This window comes from Xiphias gladius, chromosome 3 (assembly GCF_016859285.1).
Source record: "Xiphias gladius isolate SHS-SW01 ecotype Sanya breed wild chromosome 3, ASM1685928v1, whole genome shotgun sequence".
In the NCBI taxonomy this organism is placed as follows: Eukaryota; Metazoa; Chordata; class Actinopteri; order Istiophoriformes; family Xiphiidae; genus Xiphias; species Xiphias gladius.
Window position 1 is genome coordinate 9,426,714 of NC_053402.1, and position 20,909 is coordinate 9,447,622.

The 20,909-nt window shown below is 40.3% G+C and overlaps 1 protein-coding gene across 1 annotated transcript in view; it reads right to left on the reverse strand.

Moving 5' to 3' along the window:
• Positions 1-20,909, reverse strand: part of arhgdig (Rho GDP dissociation inhibitor (GDI) gamma) — a 34,276-nt gene that overhangs the window by 7,216 nt on the left and 6,151 nt on the right. The window contains exons 3-6 of the mRNA XM_040154540.1: positions 18,735-18,874; positions 9,024-9,197; positions 7,659-7,742; positions 24-100 (exon numbers count right to left, since the gene is read on the reverse strand). Coding sequence (XP_040010474.1) covers positions 24-100; positions 7,659-7,742; positions 9,024-9,197; positions 18,735-18,807 — 408 coding nt within the window. The 5' untranslated portion in view covers positions 18,808-18,874. The remainder of the gene's footprint in view (positions 1-23; positions 101-7,658; positions 7,743-9,023; positions 9,198-18,734; positions 18,875-20,909) is intronic.

Genomic DNA, 20,909 nt, shown 5'->3' on the forward strand with positions numbered 1-20,909 from the left:
GTTACTGCATATATCCATCTTACCTTAAAGTGTATCTTTAGTCTGTATTTTGCTCCCTCCTGTAAGGAGAAGCTCTTCTCCTTCAGAGCGCTCAGGTCTCCTGCGCACACACAAAAACAAAACACCAATAAAACACCACTCATGGGCAACACAATACCTATGACATCACCTAATACAGTGTCTCAGCAGACGTGTGCTGTGCATGATGATGAAAACATGCAAAATGACTCATTATACAATCACACTGCTGCTGATTTACACACTTTCAGCAGTAGGTACAAAAGTAACACAAAAAAAGCAGAATTGTATTAAAGTAAGAGTAACAATGTTTAAAAAAATGCTGCTGAAGAAATTGCTCAAATATTTGACATTTTTAGCAGTTACCGGTTCTTTCTTGTCTTGTTTTTCTCCAAACTTTTATTGATTGAATCTTTTGGTTATTGAATCTCCAAATAAATACTAGATTACAAGCTGCATGCCAAGCTTCAATTGAAATTTTAAATAGATATAAAACAGAGCAGATCAAAGGACATAGAATGCCAGTAAGAGACAAAAATAAACTACACACACAAAAAAAGTAATTTGGCCTCCAGTGACAAATAAAAACTCACATAGGTGCATGGCAAATATATATATATATATATATATATACATACACACAGTATGTGTACATATACATATAAGACAAGACAAATAACTAAATAAATAAAAACACAGAATATGGCATGAGAGTCGTTTGGTCAGTAATTTTTAGTTCAGTTTAATACAGTAGCAGGTTGAAAAAATACAGTACAGGATTTTTGCTTGGTGGTGTACAAAATGATAAATGTGGTTCACTGCATTATAAAATTATTTAAATATACACTTAAGCCCGGGGGTTTTGGAGCATTTCCTCTCATGTTTTCAGCTGAATAAGACGAATGGATTTCATACTTGAAGGTATGATGCCTTCAGTACAACTCTGACATACATACTGGTATTTTTTTGTTTTGTTTTACTGGTAAAACCAGCATGGCTTCTTTGTACAATAAAATTGTCTTTGCCGTGCTATGGGGTTGACTGGGTTCATATTGAGGGGAAAAAGCATCCTGTGCCATTGTAAAAGCACATAGCAATCAGAAATGCATCCACTGCCTAATCAATTTAAACCCAGCCACCAGTCCTGAGTGCTTCCTAATGGACAGAGAGAAAAAGAGGAAGGAGGAGATGAAGGAGCGATAGAGGAATGGGGTGAATAAAAACAGACAGCAGTGATGTGAGGAGGAGGAGAAGGAGAGAGGAAGAAGACAGACAGGAAAAGAAAGGAAGTGACCTACAGATAAGATATGCACACACACAGGGTAGACAGTACATTGCTCAATCAGAGATGCACTGTTTGGTGTTAGAGGTCTGATTCCCACTGGTGTCACCCATATTAAATATGTATGCAGTTGTGGCACATGTAGGCACTTTACCTAAAAGCCTCCAACAAACGGCATATCGGTTTTGCCATCTGAAATTCTCCTAACTCTGCTTATGTTGACTGTCATGTTTTCACTTTAATGGAAAACCTACATGTCCCCCTGTGATTTGGGAGCTTTATATTACCACATGAAACACTATAAATTCTCCATTAGATAAAATCAAAAATGTATGTCATTGAGCTAATAAAGCTTTTCCTCAGTAGCTGACATTTGGAGATTTTCTACTGCTCCATCTCTGTCTCAGTATTATTTAATTCGATCCATCTCCCTCTACAAACTCTCCCCTCTCCTCCCTCTCATTTCTCTCCTCGTCTTCTTTCTCTCATCTCAGGAGATGGAGAGGAGAGAAAAGATGCTGGCCTCCCTCGGCAGCGTCTGACTGAGAAAATAGGTCATCGTGGAGGGCTGTCTACCTGTTCTCCTGAGACACACACACACACACACACACACACACACACACACACACACACACACACACACACACACACACACAAAAACACACACACACTTGGGTATGTACTCATGCAAGTATGCACGCAAGGATGCATATGCACAGGCAAATCCACACACAGGCACATTGGTGCTATGAGCTAAGCACTAAGATCACCATGCTAACATTCTCACAATGACAATGCTAGCATGCTGATGTTTAGCAGGTATAATGTTTATCATCTTATTTTAGTGCATTAGCATGCTAATATTCGCTAATTAGGAATAAACACAAAGTAGTTCTGCGGGTGATGGGAATATATCAGTACTTTTAGGTATTTGGTGATAAAGTAATGGACAAATTCAAATTATGACCTGATGATCAAAGTCTTTAGGATTCATCCTCTGGGGACCATGGATTTTTGCACAAATTTCATGGCAATCCATCCAATAATATGATATTTTGGTCAGCACATAGCGGCCATCTGACAGCTGGACAGACTGACATTGCCGTCTACACAACCAGGCCACCAGTCTGGCTAAAAATGCTACCTACACATGAATGTGTCAGTAGTAATAATCCACTATTATAATACATATAATAACTGAACTCTCTGATATGGACCATTCTGTACAATGAGGAATTTTTTTTAATACTTTTTGTACATTTTGTTGATAATCCTTCTGTTCTTTTATGTAAACACAATTTTGAACGCAGGGCTTTTAATTGTAATGGGGTGTTTTAAATTGTGATAGTTCTAGTTTTAGTTACATAAATGATTCAAATACTCCACCAGTAGTCATAAGAACAGGGTACTGAACAGTATCAGACACAGCAGTCTGATGATAAGTCTGATTTCATGTCAACTGGGAAGCCGTTATGAACCTTCACTGCTGCAGTTTCTGTTGAGTGATTAAACCTAACCCAGAAGTGAAATTAGTTCATAAGAATTTTGCATGACAAATGAGAAATAGGTTTACGGGAGACAATCCTCATTAAATTCAGCCATAAAATGGAGATTAGAAATTGGCCTGTAGTCAAAACATTCATCCTCTTTCTCCTCTGCTTTTTGCAGATGGAGCGTTTCACTCTGTGCTGCTCAAATAGCAGAGGTGACAGAGGAAATTCAGGCCAGCGTCCAGGTCTTTTGAATTAATTTCCACGGTTTTCCATTCGCCCCCTGCACACTTGAAAGACCCCCCCATTTTTATGTGAATTTCTCAAACAAAACAGCCTTAAAGTGGCCACCTATTACTGACATAATTCTAGACACACAACACAGAATAAACAAATCATATGGTGAGGTAAAGATTAGGGACTGACATAGAGAGGCCGTCTGATGTGACTGTGAGTGAGTAAATGTGTAGCAGCATGTAGCGTGCTCAGAAAAACAGCCCTTGGAACATGAAAGTTTAACAAAGCCAGTGCTTGCATTTAGGGCACCAGAGCACTGACAAGTCATAGTCAAGGATATTGCTTTGTGTAGTGTTGTCTGGCAGCAGGCAACACAGTGTATAGTGCAGTTTGTGACCCACCATATATCATAGTCGAAAGTGTTGTGTTAGACCTTATTGAATAGAAATATGGTTATGTAGTGTGTTATTAACTGAGATATAGATTTTAAAAAATCAAATATGGCTCAACAATAAAATAAAGCTTAGACGTTGCAGTCCAGTGGCACTGGATTCTTATCATAAAAGTAGTACTATTGTAGTGGAATTTCCCAACATAGAAATAATGGTTTGCAGTACATGTTTTGGAGTAAAATGTCACAATATTCTTGATATTTGATGTCTAATGTACATTTTAAGCCAAACTACGTCACAGTTCTGTGCTTACAGTATATGTTTTTGCATGGGTGGCCACACTGGGAGGTGAATTTCTATCTCTGGTTGTCTTATTCCTGTGTCCACTGAGTCACAGGAATACATTACAAGTTGTTTTTGTGCTACCAGCTCAGCCTGACGAACAGCATTTTTTATCTTTCAGTGCATAAAGACGCAGGCCAAACACAAGCAACAGTGAGAGCTGAAATGACAGTGTCAGTTCTTGAGGAGGATTAATCTAAAACCTAAGTGATAGTCTAATAGTAGTGGGCTTTCACTCTCATAAGAGTTGCCGATAAGAAGGTAGGGATGTAATGAATGACATCTAAAGCAGAAATTCAGTGATACATTCAGAATGAGGAAGGGCAAGTATCAGATAGATTTAAATTAAAGATATTTGGTGTTAATAATCCATTCGATCAATTCGATCGATTCAAAGTGTTTCAAACTCTGTCAGTGGATTCAGCATTTTTTTTTTTTAGTTGCGCAAAAACTACAGCAGAAAAGTAGAATGCAGGCTGGTTGCAGTCTTATTTGTGTGGTTTGACCATTATTTATATTGGCTATGATGAAAACGTACTCACCAGAATAATTGCCTAGATTTGGGAGACAAGCAGTCACGTGATCAGGTGTCAGGTTGTAAACAAAGTTCCCGGCTGTATATGGTATTACAATAATTCCCAATATGGCTAATCAATTCACGTGACCTGGACCCAGGTATGCAGTGAAAAATTGTACAGATTAACCAAATAAAAACTCAATTCAGCTTTTTGCTACTGTGGCTAGCAAGGGTGATAGTGTTTGTTACAGGCCTGGAACGCTGCTTCCTGCATTACAATCCACTGTCAACACAATCCCACTTTTAGTTTCTCTGTGCACAGTATAATAACTCCTGACAGTCTGAAAAAAAAAAAAAAATCAAGACCTTGGTTCATTTGACATTTAAGACTTTACTATACCCTGTAAGGCTTCTTCATTTTTGAGGGAATTGAATTCAGAGCCTTTCAAGACCTGCAGATTGGGTGTTCAGCCTGTTAACATGTTGCCAGATCTCGGTAATAAACTGTTAATATTACTGTGATGGAATAGGAAGGATGGCCCAAACTACAGAAGTAGGACCAAAGTTGTAATAATCTGCACTTACTCTTTAAACTCTGGGTTAAATGATATATTAGCTCATATCAACAAAGCTGCATGATCAGTCATGGGAGGTCCCAAATGTGTTTACTGCAACCTAATTAAGTAAATAAATGTGTAAATGCTTGCTGTTATAAAATGCCTCAGCAGTTATTCACATCAGATATGAACTTAGGAGTTAAGGTTGAGACACGGACCCAATCAACCTCACAGAAGTGAAACAGTCTCTGATAGGACAACTAGTCAATTGTGGAGTAAGAGTTAGTACCTCCTTTCTCTTCCTCCATTACACTCTCAGACTGTGGTGCAGTCACCTCTTCTATGGTGCAATGTATCTCACCCTGTGTTTTGCCACCCCTTTTTCTCTCTATATAACATCCACACACACACACACACACACACACACGTGCACAGCAGTAAATGCCCATCATCAATTAAGGCACCATGCTGCACTGATAAGAGCCTGTACTGTATAATAAGGTCTCTAAAGCATTCAGCCACCGATTCACATCCGGTCTGGTGCCGGCTCGGCTATCTGACTGCAACATGATACGCCAGCAGGACCGATTATTACACAGTTGCTTATAGATTTATGATGGAAGATGCTTTTCTCTCACACAGCATAAAACAATTTCTCTTTTTCTCTTGAGTTCGACAGCACGAACACACACATCCATGTTCACCCGAAACCAAATGAATTCCATCATTATTTGAACTGCTTCCAGGGAAAATACGTGGAAGTTTTTTCTTTTCAGTTTTTTCAGCAAATGGATGGATACAAAATTTTCCTGGTACACTAGAAAACAGTGTACAGACGGTATTTTATTTTCGCAGTGTAGTCGAGTCATTCTAAAACAGTCTCCATGGTCAAAGAGCATTTCCTGTACTGGACTGAAGGCTTTTTGTCTGCTAGGAAGAAGAGCAGACACTGTATTTTAGGAAGTCAGACGACACAAAACATCACATGTAGAGGTGGCAATATCAAAACCTGTAATCTTCACAATCTAATCATCAGAGGCCCGTTTCACAGAAGCGATGTTTCGAGCAGCGATTACATGTAGACTCGTAGCAGCATCACATTTCGAAAATTGAAGATAAATTTGTGAGCCCACCAGGGATCTCGAGAGCTCCTGCATTGGTTGCGAGTGTGTCGTTTATTTTGATTAGTAAAACATGTCAAAATTAAGGAAGGAAATGATCTCATGTTGCAAACTGCAGCTTGCATGTTGAAAATCTGGTGAAAAGGGCCCATTGTTACAGTCTTACAGTTCCTTTATATAATTACCATTTATAAATGAAACCATAAATATCAATTAAACGATTTCGTCCCATTGGTGAAGCCTTGTAGAGAGGAAGAAAATTACGTCAGCCACTTTATGTCTAAATGTAGCGATGGCGTCTAAAAATTTCACTCATATACTGTAAAACTAGTTTTGAATAGCAAATACGTTTGAAATGTACAGTAATACCATGCAGATTTGATTTTTTTTTAATCAACCTAAAGGATGTTCTGGTATTTTTCAACCTGGTGTATTTCCCATAAATGTGGCTGTTCCAGCCGTATGGGTCGTGCTAACTTTGCACTTGCCACGAGGACGTGCGCAAAACAGCGTACATCAGGGCAACCAGCGCAAGCCTCCAATAGCTTTCCAAATAAGCTTGATTTTTACATGACTAATTTCAAACACCGTTCAGTCTGACTGAACGGTAACACAGAATGTAGCCACTAGGAACGGCCATTATGCTAACCTTGATGCAGATCCCTACAAGGGATTCAGCCGGGTTTATATAAGAGATCCGGATGCATCCTACATCTGTCTGGTCTGGAAGAACAGTGTGCTCTTCCCATTTAGTGCAATTCAGCAGATCGTCCATTACACACTGAAACATGCACATTAAAGGCTGCTAGGTACTTTCCATCTCTGTGAATCGGAGTAAACTGCGTAGTACAAAGTCAGTATTGCCTAGCAACCAGGTGACCTTTCTTATTAGTCTTAGCAGTCTGTGATTGGGTCTTTTTGAGTGTGAATTTGCATACAGTAGGTATGTGTAATTGTGTGCGTGATAGGCAGGAAAATTCTCAGACAAGGGAAAAATCAAAGCAAACCCTGCATGCAGTGAAATCAATAAGAAACACACACACAAACAGACCCAACATGCACAGTCACATCAACTGTTGTCCTGTTTTCACGTTTATAAGACACGCCCTGGCAAACAAGTCAACTACAGGTGAACCTATACACAGACAGACAGACAGACAGACAGACAGACAGACAGAAAGACATACAGACACACACACACACACACACACACACACACACACACACACACACACACACACACACACACACACACACACACACACACACACACACAGATTGATCTTAAAACTTTGCCCCCTGTAGGGAATGACATAATCTCTTTGCAGCCACCTGATTACCATGCACTGCAGACACACACACATGCACTCACATAAACTTACAGACACCTCTTTCCCTTTCCCTGCCTGTCGCTTTCGCCTGCACCCAGGGGAAAATGTCAATACTGCCCACTAAGCAAACATTTAGCTGTCTCTCCTCTCTCAAGCATGGACACACCCACTGCAGTCTCTCTGCACATAAACTGCAGCATTGTGGGGTGGGATGCCTTGCTCCAGAGCATATCAGAACATGAGAGGGTATAGCAGCACCGTACCACATCCACAACTAGCCAGGGTTTAGTTAGAAAGATAATGCTAGACAGAGAAGATTTACCAGAAGGATAAAAGAGTGATGAAAGGGAGGTGAGGGAAGTGCTGCGTACCTGTCAGGTCCATGGTGATTGGGCCAGGAGCATCATCACATAACAGGGTGAGCCTGGTCACGCAGACATTAGGCCCAGAAGGATCTGGAGAGGAAAAAAAAATCCTGGTTATATTCACAGATTTATTTATTTCTTCCTTCAATCATTCAAATATTTGTTGGTTTGTTCATTTTTTAAGGGAACAGTTAAACATTTTGTAAAATTTGCTTATTCACTTTCTTTCTCTTGAAGCAAGGGGGAAAAGCTAGCGGGGCACATTATATATATATGTATGTGTGTATATATATATATATATATATATATATATATATATATATATATATATACATACATATATATATCACTTATTTAATCCATGCATAAACAGCATACTGTAGTTGTGGTTTTATGTGAGGTTATGTGTTGGAACTATTTCCTCCAGGCTGCTAGGTAGTAGCAGAGACAGAGTCTCCAGCCATGCTAGCGATTTGTGAGACTGTATTTATGAACAGTAGCGTTTTGAGCTGAAAAAAAACCCCACAATCTCCTTGGAGGAGGAAATTAGCACTGAGCACAAGTCAGAGGATCATCAACAATTCATCCTGATGGGGAAATAAATGTGAGCACCAAAGTGGTGAATATTTCAGTCTGGACCAAACCAGTGGCCTGACTGACAGAACTAGCCACACTGGTAGAATGGCTATAAAATATTGAAAGCCCATGATACTAAGCTGAAATAAATGAAAGAAGTTGTAGTTTTAACATGTACATTTTAAAATATCACAGTCTATAAACATTTCAGTCACTGCAGAAGAAAGTAATTGTTCAAAATGAGTATCATGGGCTGGTATTGGGATTTAGCATGGACAGATTAAAAGATCAATGCCGTTTGACAATAAATCCACTCCTCTCTGCTTTTCCCAGCTTTTCCCACCGTATTCAGTGTTACTAAGCTGTAGATGAGGTGGTGCTGAGTTACAGCAGTGGGGAAATCAGAGTTATTCTACTGATATCAGCTGTCATGGCCTGGCTGCTGGATTACATATGCTGAGGCAAGCAGGTCTGTTCCTGTGTGTGTGTGTGTGTGTGTGTGTGTGTGTGTGTGTGTGTGTGTGTGTGTGTGTGTGTGTGTGTGTGTGTGTGTGTGTGTGTGTGTGTGTGTGTGTGTGTGTGTGTGTGTGTGCTTGTGCATGTGGGTGTGGGTGTGCGTGTGCGTGTGCGTGTGCGTGTGTGTGTGTTTGATCAGAAGTTGATGACTCCAAGGAACTATGCACCAAGTCGTTATATTGAGTGAATGGTATTATTAAAGCTGCAGTAACACTGGGTACCAGTGTGAATCACCAGCTCTTCTTTCACCTCAGGTAATCAATAACCACACACACACACCTGTTGACAATGGTCCCGTCCCCAGCAGGGTCTGCTTGTACTTGACCAGACTCTCGTCATCTTTGTCCAGTTCCTGAATCTCCTGCAAAGACTTCTGAGCCGGAGGATTGTAGTTGAGGTTTCTTTCATCCTCTTCCTCTTCGATGGCCAAATCCTTCTTGTCAGCCATCAGACCTTCCAGAATAAAGGAGAAGACCATTAAAGATATACTCTTGTCTCATGTCACAGTTTTTGCAGGTGGTTTTCTAGACCAGTGTTTTTTGTCTGACACACCCCTTCACTACAATAGAAATGAACTTAATTCCCCAAGTCACTGACACCACTCATCATATTCCGAATGTCTTCATTTTAATTGACTTTAAACTGGATTAACACTGTTAATAATACAAAACTGTCAGTGTTTAGATCGGTTTGGTCAAGTCTGCATTTATACTATTACCACTTGGAGAGGCAGAAATGGGATGTTTCAGCCGTTTATCCAACATTTCCAATAACTAACTATTTCCATCATTTATCCTTCAGGCTACTTTTAGCTTTTTATTTCTGTCTTAGCAAACTAATTAGCTAAGTATTTCAGTAGTTTATCCATTAATTTTAGCTAGCAATTACTTCTAATTAGATAACGATTTCCACCATTTATCCATTATTTAGCTGACTCTTTCAGCTGTTTATAGCGTTACTTTTAGTTAACATTTTCAACTGTTTAAAAATTATTTAACTACTATCAAACTGTTTCAACCATTTGTCCATTAGCTACTTTTAGCTAACAATTCATTTAAGCTCACTGTTTCAGCAATTTGTTCATTACCTTTGGCTAACTATTTCAGTGAGGGTAGGCTAAATAAAAGAAACACCTCCCTGTATAATACAATACAGTTTAAACAGCAACACAAACATACGTCCTCCAAAATGATCATAAAGTTGAATCAACACCTCTTTAAAAAAATTTCAACACAAACTGAACAGTATAACCCTCATAAAGGTTGGATTTATTGCAGGATTGTTGTATTAGACTGCGTTAATTTTAGGTGGATGTAACGAATAACCTGTAAGCTAAGAGTATTTTTCAAAATCAAAATATAATTTCTATTTTTGAAATTAGTCGAGCTACTCCCCAATCTTTCCACGTACTCTCAAGCAATAGAAAGTACCCCTGGTTGGGAATCACGACTTGACTCCCAACCACAGAGAGAGAAAATTTGTGCAGCTGGATAAAATTGGTTTGTTGGGAAGTGTTTATAATACACATGGCCAAGAAGTTATCTCAGTTTAAGTTTTCTCTCTGACAAAATATTTTGAGTAGATTATAGTGCCTTTACTGATCAAATAACTTAAAAATAAAACAATATAAGCTGACTTCTGTCTGACAGCAAGGTAAACAACATTCAAAGCAGGTAAAGGCAAACAACATTTTCAGCGGAGGTCATCCGGGGAAAATACTTCTGTTATATTTCAGTGACTGAAAGGTGAAATTGCTTACTGTCTGGGATAAGATATATAACTCTATGTAGGCCAGCTCCAGCCATCCGGGGTTTGATTTCATCAAGGATTTTGATTCAATATTGAGCTTTATAGACATTCGATAATGTGTTCTGCAAGCTGAAATTTAATTTTAGCATCTCCACCTCATCCACACCTCCAGAGAGTGAATACACGCAGACTGGAATAGTTAGAATAACTGAAAGGATTCGAACTGTCAAAACCATAATCGAGAGCAGTCACAAGACCACAAAACCAAAATTTCTGAAGAACTGTTTGGCTTGTTAACAGAACAGTAAACACTCTGAACTTGCATCTCAATAAACTGAGACATTTATACCAGAAAGAGAAAATATAACAAACGCGATTATTTACCAAGATGCAACAACAGCAGGAACTGACTTGAAGTGTGTTACAGGTGATCAGATATTTATATGTGGAATGAAAACCATCTAAGCAATCCATCAACATGGTTATCACGTCAACATTTATTTTTGTTAAACCTGCAGTGATATTGTGGGTGATGCACTGACTTCAGAACCACATTACATGTAGCAATAATGTAACTTTGGCCGCAGTAAAAGCAGACATGACACTTACTGTGATAGACCAATAAAATCAATAAAACATTGCATGGTTACAATCACAAATTCACAATGCATACTTCAAGATTCCAGGACACACAAAGACACAAAGACACACAGACACACACACACACACACACTGTAGACATCTATTTACTGTGCTGTAACAGCCTTGTGTAATAGCCTCTGCTTCTGTTTTTACTGTTCATGATGAGACAGCTCAGTGTACATCAGCTCAGAGTTGTGTGTAGAGGTAATTGGATGACACAGAAACACAAACACACGTACACACTCGCATTGTGCATAAAAATGCACACAGTCAGTGTGATTCTGTAAACATGACTGGAAATCAGACGCGTTAATGAGGGACATGATGACCACATGCAAGTCTCAATGCACATATGCACACATGTACCCGTGCACCCTTCTGTGTTTATAGCAGCACCCCACCCAGTCAGGGCCAAACACAGCTGCCTTCGCCTGTCACCATGGCAACCCATTCAACTCCCCTTGCAGTGACATCACCTTTGCTGTGGATCTGTCTTATGTGACTGAATATACACAGTGGAGCATTTATTTTCACTTGCAGCAAGAAAGATCAATGGTGTACCAGTTTTAATAGTATTAATACTCTGCACACGGCCATACACACACACACACACACACACACACACACACACACACACACACACACACACACACACACACACACACACACACACACACACACACACACACACGTATATTTCCATGAATCTATATTTAATGAGAAGGTTTTCTTCTTACTGGTTATAATTCCTTGGTCTTAGATTTTCTAGTGTGGATCGTTTTTATAATATACCATAGGCTGCAGTACTGCGGCACTGATTTAGTTAAAGCATTGGTTCTGGTTCTGCTTGATCTGAGTTTAGCCTTTGATAGCGTTAATGATAAAATACTAGATACTAGTTCAGACAGGTTATGTTGTTGCCATTGGTGGTCATGAATGTGAGGGAATCATCATTACTTATGGAGCCCCCCAGGGTTCAATTCTTGGGTCTCCATTACTCAGATCCAGATCTATAAAGATGAAAGCCCAATACATTGTTGTTTTGATAGACTCAGATTTGTGCTTCACCACTCACATCAATGCAAACAATAAACCACCATTCTACCATCTCAAACAGATAGTAAAAATTAGTGATCTCATTTCCAGACAAGATTTAGACTAACTCATTCATGCATTTCTTCAGCTTATGTAAAGCACTTTGATTTGCCTCAGCATTAGAAAGTTGCCATAAAAAATAAGGTTGCCCTGCCTTTCTATGTAGAGCAAAACTGAGGTGTTTAGCAGAAGAATAGATTTCTCCCTCAAATTTTTTCTGCTGTCATTGAAAGAGAGACCTTTTAAAAAGTTTTTTAGCACAATGAATATTCCAAATTACAACTAGCCAAACTTCTTTGAATCTGCATATACTGGCAACAGCTGTTGAGATCTCAGGCGGTGCTGGTTGTGCTGGTTCCAACTCATTTATGAAAGGAATTTAAAATATGAACAATTATGTAAAGGAAGTTAAATATCATATGTTCCAGGTGGCTCACTGAAATTGGTGTTTCTATCAATCTTCAATATCGTTTCCAAGCAAAGTAGCTGAAATGTAAATGTCTGGTTTGAAAAATATTACCACAGAGATCTAAAGCTGAGTTCTCCCGCTCTCTCCTACACACACAAACATTAAACTCTGTAGCATGTCAGATATGGATGGTACATGACTTCATAAATGATTCTACTGTATGTACATATCGAACTCTGTAGTCCAACCCCACGTGAGCATGCACATGCACACATGTAAACACACGCTGCAGCGTAAACGTGTTTCTGAGCCGCTATCAAGACTGGTTTCCTCTCCGACATCTGAGAGCTCCTCTTTGAACTTCAGACTGCTGGCCTGGTCACAGTAATTGCATCAATTAACATTTATTTTAAAAGGAAGGGTTTGGTCCACGGAGAGACAGTATCTTGTACAACTGAGTATTTTAATATGGATTTCTTTTAAAGTTGTAGTGGCAAGCCCCGCAAAATTTCTCCTTTTTTTTCACCGGTTTAAATTAGTTCTAACATCAGTCACAGTTTTGTAATGAACAGCAGCCATCTAATTGTAGTATTTGTCACTATGGAGGATTTTCAAGTCTTTTCACTACGAGCCAAAACATGAAAAAGGAGCTGAATTAAGTGTAAACATGCGGGGCTACCCTCCATATTGTATGAATCTGCCATTAGAAACAAGCTAACACTAGCAGAAAGCCAGTAGTGTGTGTGCATGTGTGTTCTTGTGCATGTGTGTGATATGTATGTGTGGTCTTCCAACTGCCTCAGCCCCCATCTGTGATGTGATATTAGCTGGTGGGTTTTCTTTGATGCCCGTAAAACCACCTCATTACCCCAGCAGCTTCTCAAAGCAACTCCTACATCCTTATACAAGTCTGCTGTAAAATATGCAGTACAAGTGTAATCAGCACTCTATGTTGTTGCAAGTCAAGGATGTTGAGAAATTTCATTTATTTATCCCCTTTTTAAATTTTACACCAAAGAGAAGTGAGAAGGGGCATGTGTCAAAAGAGAGGTGCTGCTGGGAAACAAACAAAACAGGGCCAAGACACTTGTCATCTCTAAAAATAAGACTTGCTGTGCCACTGAGTGAACATTTATTATTTATGTGGATTGTAGGCCCCTCAAGATGCCATTTAAGTGTTAAATCTTCACAGTCAAATAACTTGAGATTCATTTATCTTCATTGTATTTACCTCATTAAATGCATAATGATTTATCTTTTTGTGTCTGTAAAAAAAACCCCTTTATATTTCCCACAGAGTGTCTGTTTTGAACTGCATCAGACTTTGACCTATCATCTGCTAAGTTTTACCCTTGTTGCCAAATCTAACCGCATTTGCCAAAAAAGATGTTTACACTTTTTACACAACAACAGAGTAGCTACAGCCTGGTATGGATGTATGTACAACTGGAAAAGACAGACTCAATGTTCATCTGCTGATATTTACAACTAAACCAACATGTTTTGTGAAAAATCAACACAGCAGTCTGTTTGGCAGGGGGGAAGTGGCTTCAGGGGAAGAAGACTAGGAAGGATACGAGGAAGACTGCTTACGAGACCTCAAACACACACACACACACACACACACACACATGTTCTTTTGTCAGTTTCTTATTGACACCTGCCTTTCACCAATATCTGTATCCAGAATGGGACATTTTGCTTGTCGACACATGCATTAAAAGGTTAAAAACTGCCCGTGCTAAATTATTTCCAGTTGAGCGAGAGCTGAGTCTTGATGAGTGGAAAGGTCTTTCTTCCTTCGTGCTTTCTTCCCCAGTTAGATGAAAAGATACCACTCTCACATCTGTCTGGTAAATATGAAGCTACAGCCAGCAGAGAGTTAGTTTAGCTTAGCATTAAGTCTGGAAACGGGGAGACAGCTAGCCTTGCTCTGTCCACTTTTTGCCGGTTAGTGGATTTTATTACCGCAAAGCAGTTGTTGACTGTAGCTCTATATATAACAGACAGATATTATAGTGGTATCGATCTTCTCAACTTAAAAGAAAATAAGCGTATTTCCCAAAATGTTGAACTTTTCCTTTAAGGGATTGTTCAAGTGTGTGCATTTTTTGTGTTGGTATAAACGATGTAGGCTCTTTAAAATAATGTGCCATAAAAGTGATATTATCTCACAAACTTAAAAAGAAATGTTCAATTTCAGTGGGACTTCAAGTAATCAAAGTTAAACTGCTCTCCTTTTGCCTCAACAATCTTCCTCTGTTTTCATAATCACTTCCTGTCTGCCTCCTCTTTCCTTAACCCAGATAACTGTTTACTGTGTCAAGAAAACCCTTCTTTCTCACAATGTGTGTGTTTGTGAGTCGTGTGTGATCGAAGCGTTGATTTGCCATTTTTTATAGTCCTGTGAGGCCCGCTGTCACTGCTGTGTTCTAATACTATAATGAGACCTATGGGACACTGAAACACACACACACACACACACACACACACACACACACACACACACACACACACACACACACACACACACACACACACACACACACACACACACACAAACAAAAAAATACACATTTGGAGATAAAAAGGAATCTTTGAGGCCTCTGCAAAGCCAACAACAGCTTTTACAATGAAGAAAAAAGGCAGTAAAGGAGAATGATCAACATTACAGCATTACAGTGGGCCATGCGAGCAGGGAATGCTTCCAGTCCCAAGGGTGCTGTCAGTTCGTGGCCTTTTCTGCCACAACACGACCAGAATCAATCTGTCACCTGCGAAATTTCTGTGCAGCACTGCAGACATCCCGTCAACACTGGAGACACTAATAACACTTCATCATGCTAACCAGCAAGTCGTTGAAACCTCATTTCCCTCGTTTCCTTGTTGATGAAAGGCTGAGATGACAAACAAATGATACCAGCTGCTGAGACCGGTGATCACCACGCTCATGACTGACACTGCAGCTTCTGTTTATATTTAGCATACTGAATTCTGCAGACCCGACGCACGCACCATTCAATATGCTTTGACTGTTATGTTACAGTTGTCAGTAGTGATTAGGGTTGCGATGCAGCTGCTCATCTAAGATTTAAATGTGTATTTGCAGTTTCAAAACTGCAAAATCCACATGCTGTATCATTAGCTGCTAAACCAAATTGACTTAAATCACAATATGAAATTTTACAGTGCATTGTGTTTTTTATACTGGTGTTGGATGAAATCTTTAAACTCCTTCACTACAGCCATCAAAGATTATCATGTGACACTAAACCTCGCCATCAAAAAAAGCCCGCTAACGTAGAGAGCAGATTATTTACAACCATTTTTTTGCATGTAAATGTGTTTATCATTGTGTACTATAGTGTTTTTCAGAAATATGCTGCAAAGATGGTTATGTGGACAGAATGGAAAATTAATGCACATTCATCCCTTTAATCAACGTCCTCTCTTGTTAATGTTTCACTCACACACACACACACACACACACACACACACACACACACACACACACACACACACACAGGAATATGTCCTCAGCTGCTCTGTCAGCCTGGTTGAGACAGCAGGCTGTCTAATTGACTGACTTGATTGGTCTCGTATGTGTCTGCTCAACCGGACAACCTCATTTATCACTACTGGGACAGAAAAAAAGGAGGAGGGATGATGGGAGTAGATACAGTATGGTTTCTTAAACACTCTCATCTGACAAACTGACATATGGAGGTGATGTTATTTAATCTGACAGTTTGGGAAAGAGAGGAAGGGACACAGGGAAGTAAAGACTGAAGGTGGATAAGAAGGAGGCAGGTGGGGAAATAGGGACGGAGCATCTGTCAATTCAGCCTAAAAAAAAAAGGAAAGATTGAGGGGGAAAGTAGGGGGGAAAAGAAAAATGGGGACAACTGTGTGAGTTAGAGAATACCGACAAAATGAGGATCGACAGAATGTAGAAAAGAGGAGGAGAGAAAAGAGCAGGATTTCAATTAGCCTATTTCAGCGCTTGCTGCTCGTTGCCTGCGCTGGTGCTCGCTGATTGACAGCTCATGAAGAGTGTTCTGCCACATGGGCCTCACCCACTCACCCACTCTCTCTCTAACACACACACATACACACGCACACTTTAAAATGTCTTGGGCTGCTCTTCTTTCTATCCTGGCAACAGCTGCTGACAGAACATGTCAATCTCAACTGCCAACATTTCCCTTTGTTTCCTGTCTTTTGTTTACCCCCGCTACCTCTTTTTCTCTCTTCCTGTCCTCCTGCCTCTTCTCTTTCTCATCTTACACCTATTATCTTCTTCCTCCACTAAGCATTTCCATTTATCTTCTTCTCATCTCCACCTTCCTCCACCTCCTCGTCTCCGTATATCTTCCAGTTCACCTCCTCTCACTGCCCCTTTTCTTCTTTTCCTTCTCAGCCTCCCACTTTCTCCAAACCTCCTACCCTGATTCTCCCCTTCCTTCCCCTCACTTTGTTATTTTGCTCGCTACTCTTGCCATTTATCTTACACTCAGTCACCTCCCACGTTCCTATCAAACTCTCCTCCTCCTCCTCGTTTTTCAAAATTCAATCCCAGCCAAATGTTTTTGTCAAATTTTGATGTGTCATATCCACAAAAAGGCTTCTCAGAAATTGCACAGTTCCATTAAATTTCCCCATGTACAGTTTTTACATGCATCAAGCAGGTTTTTGACAACAATGAAGTAATGCAAATATAGCAGAGAAATTGTTTTTATTAATGACATATTTGGTGTAATCAGCTAATGAATGAATGCTTCAAAGTGGCTTTGAGTTTCAGAAATATTTTTCAGAACATTTATCCTGTGAGTAAAAAAATCAAAAATGGCTGTATGGACTTCAATGGTGCGCAGAAACAACTGATAAATTTGACATTTAGAACTCAAGATGAGTGTTCATTGGAACTGAACAATGGTTGAACTTTAGGGCGCAGGGACTGAAGCACTAAGACAGAAAGACTGAAAGCAGCAACACAAAGATCTATGTTTCATGACTCCTTGGTTCTGGGGCAGAGTGACCAATTCAAACTGCTTTGTGAAATTCATAAGAGTTAATGGAATAGATTATGCATAGCTTTCTTAGATCTTAAATCACATTTCACTTCCACTTTCAAGACCTTCACTTGAAGAGGATATCTAATTTTCCTCCGTTTCCTCTCTAATCGTCAGTGTGGTTTTACTGCCTCTTTTCTCCCTCAGTTTCCATGTCTCTATTGTCAAATTAATTCACTCATTTTCTCTTTTTTCATCACTCTCCATCCTTCTTTTTTTCCCCTTTATCTCACAAAACACACTCTTGTACACACACCCATGTGAGGGGAAACCCCAGGACTGTTCCACCATCTGTAACTATTCAGCAATACTGCAGTGTAGTGAACACACACACACACACGCACACACACACACACACACACGCACATGCACACACACGCACACGCACACACACAAAAAGCTGATTGGCCTTGCAAATATACTACTGTTGAAAATACAAAAGCAAAAAATACTGTTAGAGGTAACAGCAGACGTTGGTGACATCATTTGACTCCTGTATACGCTGTGTCATCACACACAAATACGCACACAGACACACACACAAACACACACACCTACTCTGTACTGCCAACATTCCTTTTGCGTGTGTCTGTATGTATTTACATGTGGGCAGAAAAATAATTACAAAAGCTAGCAACACACATGTACAAGCACACATAGACGATGAAACACACATACACACACTCTCTCTCTCACCCACACACCCACACACACCCACATACACACACACACACACACACACACACACACACACACACACACACACACACACACACACACACACACACTCATAGGAGAGATAGTTTAGCATGTGATCAATAGCTATTGATCTGCCACCTTTGGCTTGTCTTGGCAGCACTTCATGTTAGACATAAAAATGTCCACACCCACCAGGATAGAGACATATGACACACACACACACACACACACACACACACACACACAAAAATTCACACACATACACAGATGAAAATCCTTTAAGCACACACACATGCCATTTATTTAAATTTGACATCACCTCACCTCTGTAGCACATAGTTAGCCACAGCAGCTCCAGCACCTGACCCCCGAACTCACACACGTCCAATCCCAGCATGGTGCCTCTCTGTGGGGCTGCACTCTGTGCGACGGCTGGCAGTAGATGAACCAGAGAACCAGGGAACCTCCACAGGTAGCAACAAAGTAGCAGAGCAGGGAGGGATTAAATAGAAGAGCATCCACAAAAGTCTTGGATTGGAAACAAAGGGGGTCAGGCGAGCATCTCCACCCCGGAGGAAACAACAAAAATGTAGTTGGAGGGGTTGAAGGGGGAAGAGGAGAAGGACTGGCGTGAGAGAGGACAGAGGCGGAGAGGCAGGGAGGGTATCCTTGGGTGTGGGTGTGGATGAGATGGGGATGTGTGTGAGCTAGAGAGAGAGAGGATGGTGGGAGGGAGAGAGGTAGGGTGAGGAAGAAGCAGCAGACATCAGAAGCAGCCAGCTTTCTGCACTTCTTCTTCTTCTCTTTTGTTAAGTACAGCCCAGTGATAAAAAAGAAGAAAGCTAAAGGCTAAAATGCTAACTGGCAGCTGTTTTTGTTTCTTTTTTGTGCACGCAGTGGGGTTGCTGGAAGCTAACGATGGCAGACAGACGCTGGTTTAGTCGGCAGAGCTGCAGCAGCATGTGTGTGTCTGCGTGTGTGCGTGTGTGTGTTTGTCTGTGTGTGTGTGTGTGTGTGTGAGTGTGTGTGTGTGTGTATGCGTATGTGTGGTACTCAGACGCTGGCTATCGATTCGCAGACGAGCAGTGAACCCCTCCCCTCCCTCCCCCTGCATCCCTCCCTCCCCCCACCTCCTCCTCATGTCATCAGCCCAGAGACTGCAATGAGCTCATCCTTTACCCCCCTCCCTCTTTCTCTCAATCTCTCTCTCTTCGCCTCTCTCATTCGCTCTTCTTTGCCTCCCCCCGTCTTTTTCCACACCTCATTCCTTCTCACGCATCCTCTTCCAACTCTTTCATGCTTTTATTTCCCTCTTCATTTTTCATCACTTTCATGAATCCTCATGTGGTGTCCACTCTCTCCCTCCACCTATTCATCACTGTGTCACGCCATCTTTCTCCATGTCTCTATTTATCTTACCCCCCCACTTCTTCATCTTCTTCTTTATTTCCCTCTGTCTTTTAGTGACCACACCCTGTCAGCAGTATGCCTCAATCATGATTCTCGCTGTCATCTTTTCTCCTCTCAGTCTTTTTTTCACCATTTTTTCTTTTTTCCCACACTTCTCTTTTTCTCTCTTCTGTTTTTGCTTTCCTCTCCTCTCTTCTGATACCCCTGGTGCAATGAGAGATGCTGTAGTACTATAGAATACAAAAGGGGCTGCTTCCCCCACTTGACAATCAGAAACACTCCCTTTCACACTGTCTGCACACACACACACACACACACACACACACACACACACAAACATACACACACCTCATTAATCTGTCTTTCAGAGGTTGTTCAGCTGTCATGAAGCATGAGACAACTTCTCTCTTTCTCTGTCTTTCACTCTCTCGGACTCCAAAAACCCTTTGCATGATATTATTTTACACCTACATAGAGACTATACTTTTAGAATTATAAAAACATGCAGAAATCAGAATATAGTTTTGGTGGGAATCAATTTTAGCCAAAAATGGGATTTGAACAAAATTGTACTAATGAATCCATTCAAATTACCCTCCCAAAAATGTGGTATTTGTGGTATTCCAATTAAAATGAAGCAAAATCTATCGTAAACTGACCCAGATCCGTTTTGTCACATTACAATTCATGTTTAAACTCAAGACACAGACAGACACAGTGCAGGTTTTTATTAGTGAAATGGGCCAGTTTGACAAATGAGGGATGTCAGCTCGTGTGGATGTAAAGAAAACGAAAATTAGCGAGGAGGGAAGTGAGAACGAGCAGAGATAAAAAAAAAAAAAAACACTGAGAAAGACAGAGCTGAGGCTGTATCTCGATATAAACTTAGTTTGAGAATAAATCGTCTCGACTTTCTCAACAGCAAAAAAAAAAAAGTGTTCATGGGTTTGAGCTTGAGTCAGTAATGGCATTTAATAATAGATATCAGTTATGGCTCACTGCTGATCATATACAGTTAGGTGCATAAGTATTTGGACCTTGACCCAGTTTTTATAATTTTGCCTCTGTACAACGTCACAATGGATTTGA